Raw genomic sequence first — 20237 nt, forward strand, 5'->3', positions numbered from 1 at the left:
AAAACTCAGCAGGACCAAATCCAAGTTATGGATCTGTGGTGCAAAAAGATAACAATGAACAGGAAGGGTGAATGAAGGAACCATAGTGGAATAGTCTGGTGACTCTAGTCTGGTGACTCACACTGTGTCACCCAGCACAGCCCACACCCTGCAGGCCTCTTAGTGACACCTCTGCCACAAGGCCGGCACAGGAGAGAGGCTTCTCAGCCACTTCTGAGCCAGTCACTTGGTTGCTGCTCCCAGGGTAACTGGGTGGCAAAGGGAGCAGCGACTAAAAAGATTTTCATACCAGTACTTTATCGCTGGTAAAACGCCGGTAAAACATTTAGGAAGCACCTGTGTCTGAAAGCCTGATGTGCTTCCTAAATGTCAGGGAATCACCCACTCACCTCCAGCGCCCCTGAATTGTTCAGGAAGCAGCCATTTCCCATCAACGCAAAGTTTCCATTAATGGGAAATGGCTACTCCCTGAACAATTCAGGGATGCTGGGGGCAAGGGGATGATTCCCTGACGTTTTAGAAGCTCATCAGGCTCTCACACAAGCACACTTCCTAAACGTTTTACTGGTGTTTACCAGCGCTTATCCCACAGTAAGCACTGGTATGAAAATCTTCTAAGATTGTTTGTTTTGAATGTGCAGTAGAACAGTAAACCTAATATCAAGAAATATGTGTTTGGGGGGTGCTAGAGTTGTCATCCAAGAAAAAAGGGGGCAGTACTGCAAAAATGTTTGGGGACCACTGCTCTAGCACATGGGTGGACAATTGTCAGAGGCTAGAGGTATGCTTTAATCCCCACGAGACATTGGAGGGCTGTGCCTCCTGCAACATACCCCAAACAGAAAAATATATTTTTTTATTCCAAATCTCAGAAATAACTTCACTTGGGGTTTTTAAAAGACTTCATTTGGGCCTGAAATAGCCTGGGGAGAGCCAGAAATGTGATTAAAATGCCCTCGTGCCCCCTAGAGGAGACTGGTCACGCTCCTCTGGACATGCTCCAGCTTGTCAGCATCCTACTTGAAGGTTATGACTCCTTAACTGTGATACAGAATGCCAGGTGCTGATAATATTAAGGCTGCTGGACTTTCTCTGGCAAATAAAAATGTTGTTATGCAGGCAAACATTTGGTATGTAATGCGTACCAGGGTGGTTTTTATGGAGCAGGTGGGTATTTAGTTATGTTTTTAACTTTTGTATATTTTTATGAAATTTTAAATATTCTGTGTAGATGTTTTGAATTGTTTTGAATTTTACTGAGATTTAAATATTTTGTCTGTGAGCAACCTTGGGTTCCTCCAGTGAGAAAGGTGGCATATAAATAAATAAATAAATTTAAAAGTTCTTTACCCATGAACTGGTAGCTCTGAAAGTGCTGTCCAAAATAATAATAAAAAAGGTCTTTGCCTGCTTCTGGAAGGATACTGTGGAAGGTGCTAGTCTAGCCACTCCAAAGAGGGAATTCCTGAACCTGGCAACAGCCACTGAGAAGATCTTCTCCCATGTTTCCTGCAGTCTGGAACTAACAATGCCATTGACACTATATTTATATCCAGTTGAATCATTACATTCTAGTAGTTCAATGTTCATGATTAATGTTCTAATGTTTTACAGCCACAAGTTGAGCATTAAGGGCAACATAGTTATTTTTTTTTAATTTTATGTTGTTCTTGAAAGCCTAAAATACTGGTATGTAATAATAATGTTCAGTAAAGAGAGGAAAACCACAATACATGTGGATTCATTCAAGAAAACCACAGCCCAGAGTTTGTGAGATCTGAGCAAGGCACTTGAAGACTAAGGCTCCTGGAGCTTTCATTCATAGTCTCACCATAAGTTGAAATCAACTTGATGGCAAATAACAACAGTTATGATGATGATGAAATTAAATAAATGTGTTGAGGTCTCTAATGAATTCCAGCTTCTAGTCCTTAATGCCCATCTTTTGGGAATTCCAGCTCCTAGTCCTTAATGCCCATCTTTTGGTGGAGTAGATGCCAAGTGGAAAGGAATATTTTCCACTTAAAATGGATGGGGCAGGCTTATACACGATAAAAACATCCCCCCAACAAATAAAAATTGAAACATGTTGTTTAGTAATTCATCTGTTTCATGAAGTGTTGTGCTGACTACATACACTTCCCACCAGAAGGGAAGTGCTTTTTGAATAAGGACCATTCAGTACTAGTACGGGATTTCCTCTCGTTGTTGATAGCTTCCTTTAAAAGACGATGCAATAATGCCCAAAGAAAATTCAAAGGGAGAATCTACAGACAGCAAGGCATCAATATGATGCAAAGGACATTGTTCAAACTTAATTGATGTTTTCCTTGACAAATTAATACAAGGAACAACTATTTTTAACACACCACAAGAATGCTGGGTACAGTTTCCCCTGATACACTGCATCTTTGGTGACCGTGAGCTCAGAGAATCTGGAACTGTTTTCAGGGTGGGTGAGTCAACATTAGAAGACAGGTTGCTGTTCCTTTTCCCTACCTTCAGGTACTTGCCGATTATTTCTCCCATCCACTATCAGTGGAACATCCTTAAATATGAAGACACTTACAAACACAATGGGTACTTTTAAGATCTCTCCAAGTGCTCAGTGTAGTTTGGTCCTAATAAAAACACACAGGATAGATTGCAGGCAACCTTTACTATTCCTCGGAGGGCTCAATAACAATTGCTGTCTTAATATGTCTTAGTGCTTGATCATATAGTACCCTTCTGATTGAACATTCCTGAGGGGACTTAGCTATTTAGGACTCTGAGTAGTTCAATTTTAATAGATCTTTTCAGGCTGGCTCAAACACTCCAGCCTATTGGTGGAGGGTCTCAAGCTCCCCTGCCCCCTTCTTCTAGGATGCATACATGAATTAATGTGACACACTATAGTTTTGGAGAGCCAGCATGATGTAGTGGTTTGAGTGTTGGACTATGGCTCTGGAGACCTGGGTTCGAATCCTCACTCAACCATGGCCATCCACTGGGTGAACTTGGCAAGTGACTCTCTCTCAGCCTCATAGGAAGGCAATAAAAAAACCCATCCACTGAACAAATCTTACCAAGAAAACCAAGTGATAGGATCACCTTAAGATTGCCATACATTAGAAACTACTTGAAGGTGCACAACAATCACAACATAGATTTTGGGCCAAACTATGAGTATACCCCTAATAGCTTGGATACAGACTTAGGCTGCTGCTATACAGCAGAATTAATGCAGTTTGACATTGCTTTAACTGCCATGGCTTCAACATATGGAATCCTGGGGTTTTTGGTTCGTTGTGGCACCAGAGCACTCTGACAAAGAAAACTAAATATCCCACAAATCTATAAATCTCAGAATTCCATAGTATTGAACCATGTCAGTTAAAGTGCTATGACATTTATATTGTCAAATGCATTAATTCTGCAGTGTAGATGCAGCCTTTGAGATGAGGGTTTTGTTTTGTTTATTTTTTGCAATACATACAGTGCACCTGCGTCATACCCGGATGCACCATATGCGGCTTTCAGCATATGCTGAAAGCTGCCAGGGAGCATGTGGGAGCGCGCGGGGCGCAAGGGGCGGCACATCCCATTAAGAGTAATGGGCCGTGCGCCCATGGCACGCGCGCACCGCAGTGCCACCATGCCGAGCATATGCAGATTTTTTTACGCGGGGGGGCCTGAACGGATCCCCGTGTAAAAAAGGGGCACACTGTATAGACATAAACATTTCTCAGTTCACAGGGCTATCTATATTAAAGAGTGGGAACAGACCATGTCACTGGAATACCTTTTCTGCAGTTTATATTTTTTAACCACAAGCTGAACATTAGCAAGTCATATTACACAGGCCTGCACTGAAAAACTTTTTTTTCAGTATTGTCATAGTTTTTAGGTGTTTGGGGGTGCTAAATTCAAAAAACACAATATAAATAAATTTAAAATTTAAATTTAAATTTACTTCTCCCTCCTTTAACTGTATTTTGTATTGTATTACGATTTTACTGTACACCGCTATGATCATCGCGGAATAGCGGTCTATAAATAAAACATATTATTATTTATTATTATTATTATTATTAAATTCAAAAAACACAATATAAATGTCATACCACACACAGTTCTTTCACAAATTCAATATTTTTATCAATGCAGTTGTTACTCAGCTTTGATTAAATATGGACGCTGATGTCCCAGTGCAATTTTTTTTTAGTGCTTTTGAATGGGTTTTGTATTTCATCTCAATGAATTAAAGTATTTTGATAGTCTAACAGAAGACTTTCATTCCTTTTCTGCTCTTTGAGGATACTTCTTTGCAGGATGAGTTCAATCAGTTATATATTACAACACAGAAACATCAAAGCAAGTTGTGTAAAACTATACACAATGGAGCAAATCTGAGCTCATTTATAAATTTAGAACACTGAATCCTATAAAACCAGCATATATTTTTATAAAGTTTTTATGACCTTCAATTTTGCAGGCCTGTGTTATTATTTATTTATTTCCCATTTTTTCTCCAGGGAACTCAGAGCTGCCTATTTGAACTTTTTATCCCATTTATTACCACTGCCTTTGGGCCAGCACATAAAAGGCCATGAATCATTGCACAAAGCTTGCTCACATACAGAGGATCCAACTGAGACAGCAAAGTAACCTTTCTTCATTATCTTCACCGCTACTCAGGAGGCTCTCTAATGGGCACTTACTAGTGTTTGGTTGTATTTATCTGGCATTTTCCTCCACTTGGCCTCAAGCATTCTGCCAAGTAGTTTGAGATCAGAGGTACCCCTACCCTGAAATTAGATTTACCAAGATGTGTCACTTAGGTGAGCAGTGAGAACCTAAGCTGCCAATACAAGGGAAAAGAAGAATAACTGTCTTTCATGCCCTGGGCAATAGGAAAAGATAATTAGCCTAGTGCAGGGCAGTTTGTTAGGCTATAAACACAAATGTTCAACCTTTGAGCACACTCCAATCTTACAGCTTGCTCCTTCTAAGAACAATGGGATCAGAGAGGGAAGCAGAAAAGGAACACAGCTCATTATACTTTCCAAGCTTTCTAAAGAACACACATATGGCCCTGCTCTAATTAGCACTTGTGTAGCCTCTTATGCAGCTCTGAAATCATCTTTCTCAGAATATTAGCTATGCATGGGAGAAGGAGAAAGTGGTTTTATTATCTGGCTTTAGGATCCAGGGCCCCAATCCTACAGACTTGAGCACAAATCCTATTAACACAATTAATACAAATATGCTTTTTCTGCCCAGTTTCAGGAAAAAGCCAGATCTGTCCTTTTTTCCAACAGTGCTGTGCATTAATACACTGTTTCTATTTTAATTCACCCCCTCTTGAACACTTTATAATCAGTAAACCATAAGGCAGCTCCTTTAAGTGACCTATTGTGTTACCTCTGATAATCTATTCTCATATGAACTTGTCCAGTTGTTTTCATATACCCCGTTTTATACTGATCAGTACAGATGTGGGTAAAATCCTCTTTCTCATAGCAAAAAGTTTTACAGCTTATGCGAGTTCAACTGGTAAGCAAACACCTGGAGCTGAAATATAACCTTTCTTCATAAAGGCTAAGGTCACAAGGTTTTAGAACTGCAAGCACATCAAAAGGCTGCATACATTTTTTCTGAAAGTAGTGTGCCCACTCGCACATGGGAGGAAAGAGGACAAAAGAGAACACGTTTGTGGAACATTTTATGTTTGCTCATGTATATATAGAGATCAAAGCCTGGGAGGTTGCTTTCTAGAAATAATTCCTTAAATAATACCCTACAAAGTGCAGACACATACTAGCAATTCATAACCATTAATATTACCAAGAAAGTATTGGATGGCTATACGTATTATGCTGTTCGGGTTTTTTTTGTTTTTTCCTTTCATTGTTTTAAACATGAAAACGATAGGAGAATGGTGTGATAGTATAAAAATGCCTTTTTAAAATGTTACTTAAAATGTCCATTTAAAATAACAAAATCTGTTACTCATTGTCATTCTTGCTTTTTTAAAAAAGTTACATTTGAAATGGAATGTGATTATGCACACAAGTTATAGGTACATTACTTATAATGTGTTTATTGTGAATGCTTCTATAAATCCAAATTTTAGAAACTATTGCAATAATTTATAATTTTTTAAAAAATTCTTTCCAATGAGAAACATTGTGTGTCTAATCAGTCTCTGGTCTGTGGATATTAAGTGTTGATAATGAATTTCAAGATTTCAAGACTTCTTTTTTCCTTCTTTATGGTATCTGAACTTTAACTTGGGCAGCCCTTCAACTAGAAAACATCTTTATGGAGCAGTCTTCTTTGAAAATGCCTTCTATTTGAAGACAGACATCTAAGCTGCAACTAGATCCCTATTATGTGCATGGTTTGCAGATGGGATTATTCACAATTGAGGGAAACAGTGGCAGCTTTTTTTCATCCAATATAGAATGTAGAAGAGTTTCTGTAGGACAAGATTCTGTGTTAATCTGCAACTGATCTAACCATGTTTTCCTCTATTGTCTTTTCCTATGTGCATGATGGTATTGTACATCATAGGAGCACACAATGAAATAACCATAAACTCATCTGTATTCAGGCATTTATTTGCAACTTCAGTGTTGTTTTTCCTCTGAACTATACAGGCATATACAATAGAGGGTCCATTTCTCATACCCATACCCACAAACTCAGATTATTTTTTTTTCTGGTGAAGCCCAATCAACCTTCAGTCCACTGCACAATTGTTGCTCCATAACTGGACAGTGTTCCAGTTTTAAGAAGCCAGCTCCAAGAAGGATTTTGTAGCTTTTCACTTCCTGAGTCTAATACAAAACATGGCTTCAGCCTGTTTCCTTTTCATCTCCTCTGGCAGGGCATGTCTGAAGATCTGGAATTCAAGATCATTGAGACACACTGTACAATTTCTCAGTGTATTTTCCAGGACAAACAGGGGTGTAGCTAGAAGGGAGGGTGATTGCCCCTCCAAATAAGAATTCTGCTTCTGTGATATAAAAAATTCCTTCAGGCCCCAAATTTCTAGACCTGCAGAGAATGAGACACTGAAAATTATTCACACCTAGGATTATTACATTTGCTTTGTATGCATTCCCTTAGCAACATGTCTGCTCCTTTCTTTGGATGCCTAAACTGTAGTTCTAAATACAGCACTGAGAATTTCAGAAACCACAATGCTACAAATTTTGGGAACTGAAATAAAAATTTCATAGAATTTTAACTGAAGGGACAATATTCTCACTTTACACACATATGCAAATTCCAGTTCCTGATCTTCCACAGTATATACACTGATGTTATAGCAGTTTTATACCAATTTAAACCACCAGGGTCCATCTTACTGAATCCTGAGATGTGCAGTTTTCATGAGCTACTTAGAATTCTCAGCCATGTTGCTGTATCTCAGAGACGTCTACCAGAGACTGTAGTAGAGAATTCTGAGTGCATCACCAAATAACAAATTCCAGATATTTGGCAGCATAAAGCCACAAGTTTACATATCAGATAGCTATAACTATGTAGCATGGATGTACTATTTATGGGGGGGTGGGGGGGATCAAAGGCAGAAGACATATCTCCAAGGAATTCTGCCTTCAAACTTCTTCAGAAACGGGTAGCTTTTACAAAAATGCATCCTTTGCTCCAGTATGACTCTTCCCACCTAACTAGAGAGGATTATAGACCTTTCAGAAGCAGTGATCAAACTGTGACATTTGCTTCCCAGTCCTGACATTTATACACACATTGCAGAGATATTTTTCTGCTTTGTTGTTTTAATTCTGCTACTTTAAATGTTTTGGTTAGACTGTGGGATAGGGGAGAGGGAAGTTTTTGATTTGAGTTGTATTTATGGTCTACAGCATTTTGGAAGCCTTAGTCAACAAGTAGCATTGAAATGCTGGGCTGGATCCAGAATAGTCATTCCATGAATGGAAGACCACCAAGATGAAGCAGAAGCTGCTGTACTGGAGGAAGTGGGCAGGAAAGCGGTCAGTGTCAATTCCCTCCTTTCCCACAGAATTGTTGGGGAGGGTTTTCAACTATCCAGAGCAGCTTTTGGAGAGAGCCCTCTGACTTCCTCTAATATGAGTGGAACTCCATTACAGACCTCCCTAGATGGGACCATTCATCATAATGCTGAGCCTTTCTTTATCAATGTGTAATAAATCCAAACATTGCTAAAAGAAAGCCAGTGTGGCATACTGGTTACAATGACAGCCTAGGACTTGGAAGATCACAGCTCTAGTATCCACTGAGCTATGATGACCTTTGGACAATTGCTGTATTTCAGTCTAAATGACCTCTTAGGGCTGTTGTGCAGATTAAGTGGGGAAGAGAGAAAGCATATACTTCTTCTTGAGCAATATAATACAAATGGGCAAATAGGAGAACAAATGGGTTGGGAAATAGAATAGGAAGCGATGTCGAACTCTGTGTGTTTTGCTCTATCATGAGACCTTTAAACACCAGAAATGAAAGTTGCCCAACTTGTCAAACATGGTCCTTTTTATCCATTCAGTGCTAAGATGGATCCACACTCCTGTTCTCACTTTTTACTTTTATAGAGGTCTAAATAAAACGGGAGGGGAATGTATGGCCCTTTGAGATACACATTTGGTTTCTTAAAGCCATCATCTCAGTGGAGCTCAGAAAATATGCTCAAATCTGTCTTTCATATTCAAAACACAAGTGCAGAAATGGACAATCCTGTTATTTTTAAAGGTTCTCTTAATGCTTTCTTTGAGAATATCTTGAAAGATGGCTTCATAGGAAAAAAGCAGAAAATAACAGCATAAATTAAGATAAGACATATTCTTTACTAAATAACATTACATTTAAAAGAACACAAACAGGTGATTGCTTTACCATAACTTGTTGAAAAGTGCATATCCTTTTCTTTTGTCTGGTTACAGAAACCTATCATTCAGTTTTGCTGGTCTTATCCTTTTATTAGAAACAAAATACAAAAATGATCACAATCAATCTGGTGGAATTGTCTTTAAAATAGCCATATTAAAAACAATACCAAAATATATACAAGAACCCTTTTGAAACTGAGGTATCACCTTTTCATTACCCTAGGGTTTTGTTTTGCTTTGTTTTGTTTTTTGAAGTCCTCCCCCCCCCACTCATCAATTTAGTAAATTTCTTTCTGCATTATCTAAGTATGTACTATGATAACAGGCACTGATAAAGACTGTAGCTGATGTTTAATTTTATACCCTGATTTGCTGGAATACTCCAAGACAAAATCCTAAATTCTGTGATGTGAGATGTATTTATGTAAAAGTGATCAATTATGCTGATTTGGGAAAATAATGGTGCACTATAAAGTGATTCACAATCCTAATTTTGAATGCAAAAAGATTATATCCAATTGTGTCCACCTCCGGTGGAACAGAATCTCTTTCTTCACTTGTATGCTGCCACTCTATTCAGGATAGTTCAGAAACTACAGTATTTGTAGGGGAAATTAGTACAGGAGAGAGAGGTGGTGGTGGTGAGATCTAGTTGATCAGTGAAAAAGGGACCGCAACAGAATCATATAGTTTTTGTGCTTAACCTAAGAGTACCAATTGCAACCCTCTGAATGTGGGTGTATCTTCAAATGTACTAACAAAGCTGGAGGCACAGAAATTGGCTTCCCTCACCCATTCCACTCCCTATATATTTCAACAACTTCCACCTTCACACCCACCCCAAACTGCAAACAAGATTTCATTTCCATGTTCAATCAAGAGGTTGCAGAAGACAGAAGCTTTATCAGTACATTTAAAAGTAAAGGAAGAAGAATTGAAGACAAGCTGCATAAGATGCTCACTGAAATCAATGTGAAATTTTAAGTCATGACGTAACTTAAATTCCACTGATTTCAGTGGGACCAACTACACCAGATTGGATACAATCCATTGCCTGGATTGAAACCTGGTAGCCCTTCTTGGAGTAACTTAAACTCACAATGTATCCTAAAATTAAATGATGTACAGGACAATAAGGAGGAAACAGACTGGAAAAAATCTACGTCACTTCAATATAGTTTCCCTTGAAACCAGTGGGACAACTTAGTGATGACTGACTGACCTTACACTGATATTAATGGGAATTAAGTTGTGTTAATTTAGGTTATAATCCTTATTTAGATGTAAAGCCCACTGGACACAATAGGGCTTACTTCAGAGTAGACACAGGACTGTATTGCTAGCCCTGGAGGCAACTCAGTGTGTCAAAATCTGGAGTAAACATGGACAGACTCCTAGAATTAGAACATAAATGTGCCACCTTTCTGTGACTTTTGCAGAATTTTTTCCCCAATGGCAGAAACTATGTAGATAATTTGGCACAAGAAACAGAGACTTGAACAGGAAGCAAAAACAACCCACGAAGCAGAATGACCACTGCACGAGTCACAGAAAGGATATTTATTTCCTTTTCTTGGATTAAGCCAGTCCATCTGATTTGTCAACGCTTTTCCTCCAAAAGACAGAAGTCAAAATATAGCTTTAAAAGGAATTTCCTCCTTGAAGAACATCTCAGAATCACAAGAAGATAAAAACAGAATAAAATGTGTGTTAATATTCCATTGCTCTTTCTTTAAAAAGACAGCCTATTATTTAAAAAAAACAAAACAAAAGACAGTACTCTTGACAAATGGGATCACTCAAGAAAAATACCACTAACATAATAAAATAGTCACCACAATTCTATTTTAAAAATTAAGTATCTATTGTGATTTAAAGATCTGGATAAACTTCTGGATTTAAAAAAAAGTCTGCTAAAACAAACAGGAGGAAAATGCTCACACATTCTCTCTTTTTTTGTACAAACTCTGTTAAAAGTAAAATTGTACCTTTTTACATCAAATAGTTAAGAGAGTTCAAGACTGAAGTTGGAAACATCCCAGTTCAGCTGGATATTTGCATGTGCACACACACACCCATCTCTCCTCCCTCTTAGAAGGCACCAATCTCAGTCCCCCAAGGTCTGTAGGGTTTGCCAAGGCTGGCTGACTGCACTGGAGTAGATGGACTGAGAGCATTAGGAGATAAGAGATGGAACGAACTGAAAGAAAAGGGGAATGCAGACAGAGAGGCCATGGAAGACAGCAAGGGGGGAGAGAGTTTAGAAGCAGAAGTGACCACAGGAAGCACCGGTCCAATGCTGCCATTAGGATGTGCTCTCAGCGAAGACGACTCAGCATGAGAAGCAGTGCTTCTGCTTGGGTGGTGGCCTTCTGTAGAAGAGGCTGAGCCATTTGCAGTCGTGTGCCCATTCTGAGGCAATAACAATGGGTGAGAGATGTGGGGGTGATGTCCAAAGGCATTGCCCCATGGGATCTGTCCAAGCCCTGGGTGCGAACTGCTTGCTGCTTCCCGCTGAGAGGCATAATTATTCAGATGAGACACAAGGCGGACACGGAGAGGATCAGTGGTGTCTAGCCCCTCAATAATGCTCAGGTAGCGGGCTACTTCAGCCAAACACTCTCGAAAACCAAGACTCCGGTAGTCCATAGCAAGAGCATGCGCATCAAAATAACCTAGGAGAAAAGAACAAAAGAGTAGTGCCTTCAGGATGGGTACCTCTTTCCTATCATTGTCTCTTTAACATCTTCCTCCGTTAGGTATCCATAACTCTTTCCCCCCCATCCTGAACCCAAGGGTGGGAACATCTTTTTGGCCTGAGGTTCAAAGTCAGCTTCAGAAAAAGTGTCAAAGGCCACATTCCGGCAGTGGGCAGAGTCAAAGTCAAGAAGAGAAGACCCCACATGCGAGTATATTTTAGCATAAAACCCTTTGCTGCCACTAACTAAGCCTTCTGAGAGGCATTCCAAAATTTTAGAATCACAAAAGAAATCATCTGGGGAAACCCCTGTAGGGCCAAATTCAGCCCCAGAGCCTAGGGTTTTCTAACCCTGCCCTAAATAAATAAATAAATAGCCTTGGTGGCGCAGTGGTTAAATGCCTGTAATGCAGCCACTCACTCACAACCCAGAAGGTTGCGAGTTCAATACCAGCAAAGGGGCTCAAACTCAACTCAGGCTTGCATCCTTCCACGGTAGCTAAAATGAGTACCTAGATTGTTGGGGGAAATTAGCTTACACTTTGTAAACTGCTTAGGGAGTGCTTAAGTGCACTGATAAGTGGTACAGAAATGTTATTGCTATTGCTAAGTACATTTCTATATCGCTTATCAGTGCACTTAAGTACTTCCTAAGCAGTTTACAAAGCGTAAGCAATCTGGGTACTCATTTTAGTGACCTCAGAAGGATGGAAGCCTAAGTCAAGCTTGAGCTCCTGGGCTAGTATTGAACTCACAACCTTATGGTTTGTGAGTGGCTACAGTACAGGCATTTAGCCACTGCACCACCAGAGCTCATAAAACACCTTAAAAATGAGAATACACTAGAGGCATAACTGCAGCATTGTTGTTATTGTGTTTTTTTCCTGGGCCAGCCCCACTGATATGAATAGGATGCAGAATGGCATTATCATTTTAGAGACATTCCAACCATGAGCGATACAAGCATTGATGTGATTGCTACATAGAGAAATCAGTTAGTCAATATTCTACCTAGAATATGAAACTACATCCAATTCCAACAAAGGAAGAAAATCAGCTACATCCTCCCCCATTTTTGCCATTTGTGCTTCCTCCATAGATTATTCATTAATAAAAGATGGACATCACGTAACAGCAAATTGTTAGTTAATATGAGGTTGGCTTGAATTAAATCAGATCACAGGTTTATTTGGACCAGGGGTGCATCCACAGTGCAAAAATAAAGCAGTTTGACACCATCTTAACTTGCATGACTCCATCCTACAGAACCCTGGGATCTGTAATTCAGTGAGACACCAGGCCTCTTTGCCAGACCAGCCTGAATGCCTCACCAAACTACAAATACCAGGATTCCACAGGATGGAGCAATGACAGTTAAAGTGGTGTAAAATGACTTTATTTCTGTAGTGTGGAAGAGCTGCAACTCTGTTTATTCTGATGAACAGTAGTATAGATTAGAGAATTATTTGGGATTACAACTCCCAAAATCCCCAGGGGGCATGCAAATTCTGGCAGGTATGGTACAACAGGTCATTGTCCCTTCATTCTACCAATATCTCTGAAATCTGGCAGTAACTCTATTAAACTATCAGGCTACAGCAGGTCTTTCCCAGCACTGACAACTGTTTAACTCAGTGCTTCTCAAATAGTGGGGCGGGCCCCCCAGGGGGGGGGCGCGAGGCTCCATAAAGGGGGGCACGAGGCTCCGTAAAGGGGGGCATTTTATAGACAAATGATAGTATTTACAGTCGCACGGGGGGCGCGAAATGTTTTCTTCTTCCTAGGGGGGGGCATGACAGAAAATAATTGAGAAACACTGGTTTAACTGGATAAACTGGGAACTGTACCCTTCTGTATGCAAAAAGAAAGGCCCTTACCATAATACACATCTGTATCATTGATAACTTCTCTCTTAGGAACAAGGCTTATACTGAGTCAGACCACTGACCCATCTATTCAAGTGTTCTTGACACTGACACTGAGCAACCCCTTTCAGACTGGATTATTTTCTAGGCTCACCACAAATGCCAGAGATTATACTTGGGGCCCTGTGTGCACAAAAGTAGATGCTTTATTGCCATACAATAGAGCCTTCCTTAGAACTTGAATCCTCAAGCCAAAAAATAAACACCTTTTAAAATTATTCTTACATCTTCAAAGATGCTACAGTCCTCCACTTGGAAAATTATAGTATAATTCTCAACTCATCAGCAAATACATTACAGCTGTGGCTGAGAATAAATGTTTGGCTACTTTATAGATCACTCTAACCTGTGAAAAATACATGTGAACTGTAATGTACATTTACAGCAAACCCTAAGCCTACACATGTCTATTTGGAAGTCAATTCTAAGTTAATTGATTAATGGCTCAGAACAGAGACGTCTGTGGATTTGCAACTTTAGCAAACAAATAAAATATATGGGACTAATTTTCCAATATATCTTCCTGATCTGTTACCATTATGGCATTACAAGTGGAACCTGCAACAACATATTCCAAGTTGGGGTACTCTTATTTAGAGTTCCAGTCAGCCTGCCATGTCCACTTTCAGGATATTTCATTCGATTTGCCTTAACTTGCCCGCCCCCCCTTCTAGCCATCAGTCAGCATTCCAGTTAATGACAACTGCTGCCTCCTAGGTCACGAAACAGTGAGCTGGTCAACACATAAGTGTACTGTGTTCATTGCTACAGATTTTCGCACATTTGCATCAACAGTTAATTATCTTCACTTTCCTGTGCAAATTCACATCTATTTACCCTCACTCTGCCGAAAATAAGCAGCAATACAAATGCATGCAAAGCAGATGGATGGCCAGACATGCAATAATGTGCATTTCTGTGGATTTCCATGGATACCCCAGTAAAAACTGCAAAGCCTTTTTCTGCAAAGGTTAAGGTGCTCCCCACCCCCAATGCAAAAACTCCTGCAAATCACATATGGCTGGATTGCATTCAATTCAACTGGAATTACAGTCGGTCCTCCATATCCACAAATTCCTTATCAATTCAACCATTCAACCTTATCAGTTCAACCAGATTCAACCACCAATGGCTTTAAAATATTCCCAAAATATATCAATTCCAAAAAGCAAACTTTGATTTTGCTATTTTCTATAAGGTACACCATTTCACTATGCCATTGTATTTAATGGGACTTGACCATCCATGAATTTTGGTATCCACAGGGAGTCCTGGAACCAAACCACAGCAGATACAAAGGGTCCACTGTAGAAATATTTTGATCATGTTGCAGACTATCCCGGGGAATTTATTCTGGCTTTCCATCCAATCCTTAATAGAGCTATCCAAGGCGCTGAACATTAGCCCCAAAACAGGTTTATCACCCTGGTTGGTTTCTCTGACACTGAAATGGAAGATGAAAATGGACTCATATCCCTGCAGCATGGGAGCCACCAGCTGCCACAGTGTGCATGCTCATGGAGCATGTGCAACCCTCCATCATTGTTTCCCTGATCATCCTTTGGGAAGCAAGATGCTCTTCCATGCTTGTTGATATCTCCCTCTTCTGCAAGGGAGCTAATACTTTAGCTTATATAGAAACACTTCCCCCCCTCTAAAAAAAGTAGAGTCTGCCACAAGCATAGAGAACCTAGTGCCATACCAAATCAGAAACATTACCTTTCCCTCCTGCCGTGTGCAGCATTTTCAGATGATCCACAGTCATTTGCAAGATTTCAGCCTTCTCCAATTTGGCTGATCCCTAAGAAGAGGGAAATGGACATGAGTACAGAAGCCCAACAAAGGAAGAAGGGGGCAGGGAAACCAAATACACTAAAAGCACCAGATCCCATTTGATCTTGGAAGCTAAGCAGGGCCAGCTCTAGTGAGTACTTGGATGGGAGACCTACAACAAAGACCAGGTGCTGTAGCCTATATTTCGGAGGGAGAAACTGCCAAACCAGCTCTGAGTATTCCTTGTCTATGAAAACCCTATGAAATCCATGGGGAAGTGCATTGCAAGCTCCCAGTTACTCTCTTTTTTGGAAAAAAAAAATTTCCTTAAAAAATTACCTGCTTTTCAAAAGCACTAGGCACCAGCCTCCTCAGCTCAGATAAGCTGTTGTTGATCCGATCCCTGCGTCGTTTCTCAATAATCTGAAAGGGGAAAAAAGGATAGTTGACTTTCCTCCAGGGAAGGTCCCCCTTTTGAAAGAGGAAGAGAGAGGGGACTTACTCCTCGGCGTCTTTTCCTAGCCAGGATCTGAGACGTGGTGGTCGGAGACATGGAACCTGGAGCAGAGCTCAAGTTTCTGAAATCAGCAAGAAAGAAGGAAAGGGTCAGTGAGGAAAGGGTCCCAAAAGGATGGCCAGCAAAAAGGGGAGGAATTTCGATTGAACAAGGAAACATACAGAAATATTCCCAGGCTCCTGGCAAATCCAACATAAACATAGTACCACAGACACAACAAGATCCATCCCCATCTTTTTCAGTGTTAGTTTCACAATTTGTGACCTATCCCTACCTGCACAATTGCAACCAACCTTTGGAAAGGTAATCAAATTCTGTAACATAAAGAGAGGCTGCCTTGAGCATGTGCAGAGTGCAGAATACATTATAACCCCATCCAGCATCAATCAGCCCACCCCGATTGACCAATTCAGACTGACCAAGGAGACCAATTCCCATGTCAAAGGGTGCTGCAATAGACAGGCAGTCTTGACTCTCCTTCTTTCTTCCCTCCAACTTTTTCTTCCAGTGTGTGTGTGTGTAATATCTTCAATGCAGGGATGCTTGAATTCATGGATGAGGAATTTGGAAGTACAGAGGGCCAGTTGTACTCCTATCCACATAGGTTGACCAGAGGTCCTCCTTTTACAAGATCTGTCCTACATCCCCACCTCCTTCTGTCCTGGAGGAATTCCAAAAGGGCCTCCACTTGGAGCAGGACTAAGAATCAGGAAAAGATAGATAGATAGATAGATAGATAGATAGGAGGGTCCTTAGTTTTTTGTGGGTCCTGTCCTCCCTTTTCCTTGAAGATCCTCTTTTGCAGTGAGGACCTTTGCTCACCCTGTACCCCTGAGACCTGGTGGTGGGGGGCCAACCCCATCTGACCATCTCCCATGGCACCCATGGTTTTTTGGAGGGAGATGGTTCCCCTCATCATCATCCTGCTCTTTTCCCAGACCTGGGACCCAGAGCAGCTCCCAATATGAAATGTACAATTAAAAGAGAGAGCCAAGATGGCAGAGTGGTTTGAGTGCTGGACTATGACTCTGAAGACCAGGTTTTGATTCCCAGCTCAGCCATGGAACCCACTGGGTAACCTTAGGCAAGTCACACTCTCTCAGCCTCAGATGATGGCAATGGCAAACCGCCTCTGAACAAATCTTGCCAGCAAAACCCAATGATGGGTTCACCTTAGGTCCCCATAAGTCAGAAACAACTTGAAGGCACACAACACATGCACAAAATTAAAAACATACCAATTCATATTCAATTCAATTACCATGGCAAATAGCCAAACATTACAGGATAATCAATTGGGGAAAATATATACATTTTAAAATCCTTTCAGCCATCATTTAAAAAGGAAGTTATGGGCGGTCTAATAACCAGACATTTAACAATGTTGTTTTTCTATCCCTCTATGGCAATCGATATCACCTGCACAGAATCCAGCGACCTTGGCACTTATTTGCTCATTTAGATCTGAGAGAAGGAATTGTACATAGTGTTTATCTCATCTACCAGGGATTATTAAAATAAGAGGAGTTATAACCCCCCATGATAATAGCAATAACAACAGTACATTTCTATACTGCTTATCAGTGCACTTAAGCACTCTCTAAACCAGCAGTTCTCAACCTTCCTAATGCCGCAACCTTTGAATACAGTTCCTCATGTTGTAGTGACCCCTAACCGTAAAGGAGTATTGTTTCAGTTTCTAAGATCATCGGAAATATGTGTTTTTCGATGGTCTCAGATGACGCCTGTGAAATGGTTGTTCAACCCCCAAAGGGGTCACAACCCACAGGTTGAGAAGAGCTCGGTTTACAATGTGTAAGCTAAATCATAGAATTGGAAGAGACCACAAGGCCATTCATTCCAACCCCTTGCCATGCAGGAACTCCCAATCAAAGCATCCCCGACAGATGGCCATCCAGCCCCTGTTTAAAGGCCTCCAAGGAAGGAGACTCCACTACACTCCGAGGAAGGAGTGTGTTCCACTGTCAAACAGCTCTTACTATCAGGATGTTCCTCTTAATGTTGAGGTGGAATCTCTTTTCCTGTAGGTTGAATATATTGTTCCATGTTCTAGTCCCTGGAGCAGCTGAAAACAAGCTTGCTCCCTCCTCAGTGTGACCTCCCTTCAAGTATTTAAACAGGGCGATCATATCACCTCTTAACCTTCTCTTCTCCAGGCTAAGCATCCCCAGCTCTCTAAACTGTTCCTCATAGGGCATGGTTTCCAGACCCTTCACCATTTTAGTCGCCCTCCTTCAGACAGGCTCCAGTTTTTCTCAACACCCTTCTTTGAACTGGACACAATATTCCAGGTAGGGCCTGACCAGAGCAGAATAGAAGTGGCACTATTACTTCCCTTGATCTAGACACTATACTTTTATTGATGCAACCTAAAATTGCATTGGCCTTGTTAGCTGCTGCATCGCCCTGTTGACTCATGTTCAACTTGGGATCCCTTTAGTCTCCTTCATCCAGGTGTACCTTTCTTTGTCAAGTAATCGGCAGGTACCTGGTCCAAACAGAATTAAACGAGGGCTCCCAAAACAGCAACACCCACCCATTCTCGTCGGCGCTCTCCTTCTCCACCTCGATGGGTTCGTCCAGGGACTCGCTGTCGGAGGAGCTGTACTCCGGCTGCGCCCTCTTCATCCTCCAAGGGATCGGGGCGCCCAGGCTTCGAGGAGGGGAAACCCAAGGGAGGCAGAAAGTGGGGCCGGTGTGCTCCTCCTCCTCCTCCTCTTCTCCTTCTTGCCGCTGCCTCTCCTCCTTCTCGCAGGGTCTGGGTCGGGCTCCCTCTGCTGCATCCCGTTCCCACGCTCGCCCTCTTAGCCACTGCGCTGCGCCGGGACCAATGAGCGCCGCGTTCGGAAGCGGAGGCGGCCCCTGATTGGCTGCGACGCGCCCAAGTCTGAGCGTTGGAAGCTGGCCCCTCTGGCCCCGCGAGGCAATTGTCCGGGCGCCGAGCCAGCGCTGGGAGACGGCGACGGAGGAGGAGTGTTGCACGCGCGGCCCGGCGGCCGTGGGAAAGTCGCCCTGGCCCCGGCTGGCGGCCAAGCGGAGGGGCGGCGCTGAGCGGGGCGTGCGGGAGCGGCGGCGGCCGCGTGTGAACCGCCTCCCCTGGGCGCCACCGCCGGGAAGGAGCCCTGGCTGGCTGGCTGGCTGGCTGGCTGGGCTCTGGCCACGAAGCTGGAGGAGATGATGATGGGGATGATGATGGGGATGGAAGGGAGGGAGCCTATAAAAATACACTCCTAGCAATGTAAATGGAGGATCTTTGGAGGGTGGGATGGAGGGCAGGCCCCCGAAATGGAGGACCTTTGGACACCCTGGACATGACCAAGTGAAAGTTCAAAGCACTCCTAGAAAGATAAGCGCCTGCTTTAGTTCTGCTCAAAATGGAGGAGCTTTTTGGGATTCCTCTTGGATGGAAGGAGGGTGGAACGGAGGATAGGTCCTGGAAAAGGAGGACCTTTGGACACCCTGGACATAGTCAAGTAAAAGTTCAAAGCACTCCTAGAAAGATAAACCCATGCTTCTTTAGTACTGCTCAAAATGGAGGACCTCCCAGACACATTGAGGAGATTCCAAAATGAAAAGTGAAAAACTCTCATAGAAATAGAAATTCATGCTTCTTTGGTTATTCGCATAATGGAGGCAATTCCAAAATTAAAAGCTAAAAACACTCAGATAAAATATAGGTTTATGCTTCATGCTCAAAATGGAAGGCCTTTTGGAGTTCCTCCTGGGCAGAAGGGTGTGAAATGTAGGACAGGACCTGCAAAATGGAGGACCTCTGCTCACTCTGTCCTCACTACTAAGGAGGACGAGGCACTGCAAAATAGGACAGGAAACCCCCCTCCCTCCAAAAAAGCAGAAAACACTCCTATGAATATAAATGCCTGCTTCTTTAGTCATGCTCAGAATGGAGGACCTTTGGGGATTCCTCCTGGACAGGAGGAGGGTGAAATGGAGGAGCAGTCCTGGAAAAGGAGGACCTCTTGTCACCCTGGATGTGACCAAAGAAAAGCTAAACACATGCATATAAATATCAATGCATGCTTCTTAGTCATAGCTGAAATGGAGGATGGGTCCTGGAAAAGGATCATAGACTCATAGAGTTGGAAGAGACCACAAGGGCCATCCAGTCCAACCCCTTGCCATGCAGGACCTCTGGTCACCCTGGACCAGGGTTCAATTCCTCAGTTCAACCATGAAACCCACTGGGTGACTTTGGGCAAGTCACATTCTCTCAGCCTTGGAGGAAGGCAATGGCAAACCTCTTGGGTCGACTCTAAGACTAAAGCCTTGGATGGATTCACTAACCCACTGACATGGAAGCCACCAGCCTGGTAATCATACTTTGGCATGATGATGTTGAACCACTAGAAATCCTGTATAGATCCTCCTAAATGTGTTTGGGATGAATGGTTTGAACATCATGCACAGCC

General features: G+C 41.9%; 1 protein-coding gene across 2 annotated transcripts; it reads right to left on the bottom strand.

Moving 5' to 3' along the window:
• Window positions 1-6604: 6604 nt before the first annotated feature.
• HEY1 (hes related family bHLH transcription factor with YRPW motif 1) lies at window positions 6605-18575 on the bottom strand. Of its 2 annotated transcripts, XR_016280634.1 has the most exons (6): window positions 18347-18575; window positions 15775-15850; window positions 15612-15695; window positions 15219-15300; window positions 8884-11551; window positions 6605-7044 (listed from the first exon to the last, which is right to left on the bottom strand). XR_016280634.1 is itself a non-coding variant. In XM_089517514.1 (5 exons), exons 1-5 carry the CDS (start codon window positions 18436-18438, stop codon window positions 10968-10970), a joined length of 918 nt encoding a protein of 305 aa, XP_089373640.1. In that variant the 5' UTR covers window positions 18439-18575; the 3' UTR covers window positions 8859-10967. The 2 variants fall into 2 exon arrangements, 1 of the variants encoding a protein (XP_089373640.1); XM_089517514.1 differs by lacking the exon at window positions 6605-7044 and having other exon boundaries at window positions 8859-11551.
• Between the last annotated feature and the right edge of the window lie 1662 nt (window positions 18576-20237).

Source organism: Sceloporus occidentalis, unplaced genomic scaffold (genome assembly GCF_023333645.1).
Source record: "Sceloporus occidentalis isolate IW3139 unplaced genomic scaffold, rSceOcc1.0.p SCAF_3, whole genome shotgun sequence".
Classification (NCBI taxonomy): Eukaryota; Metazoa; Chordata; class Lepidosauria; order Squamata; family Phrynosomatidae; genus Sceloporus; species Sceloporus occidentalis.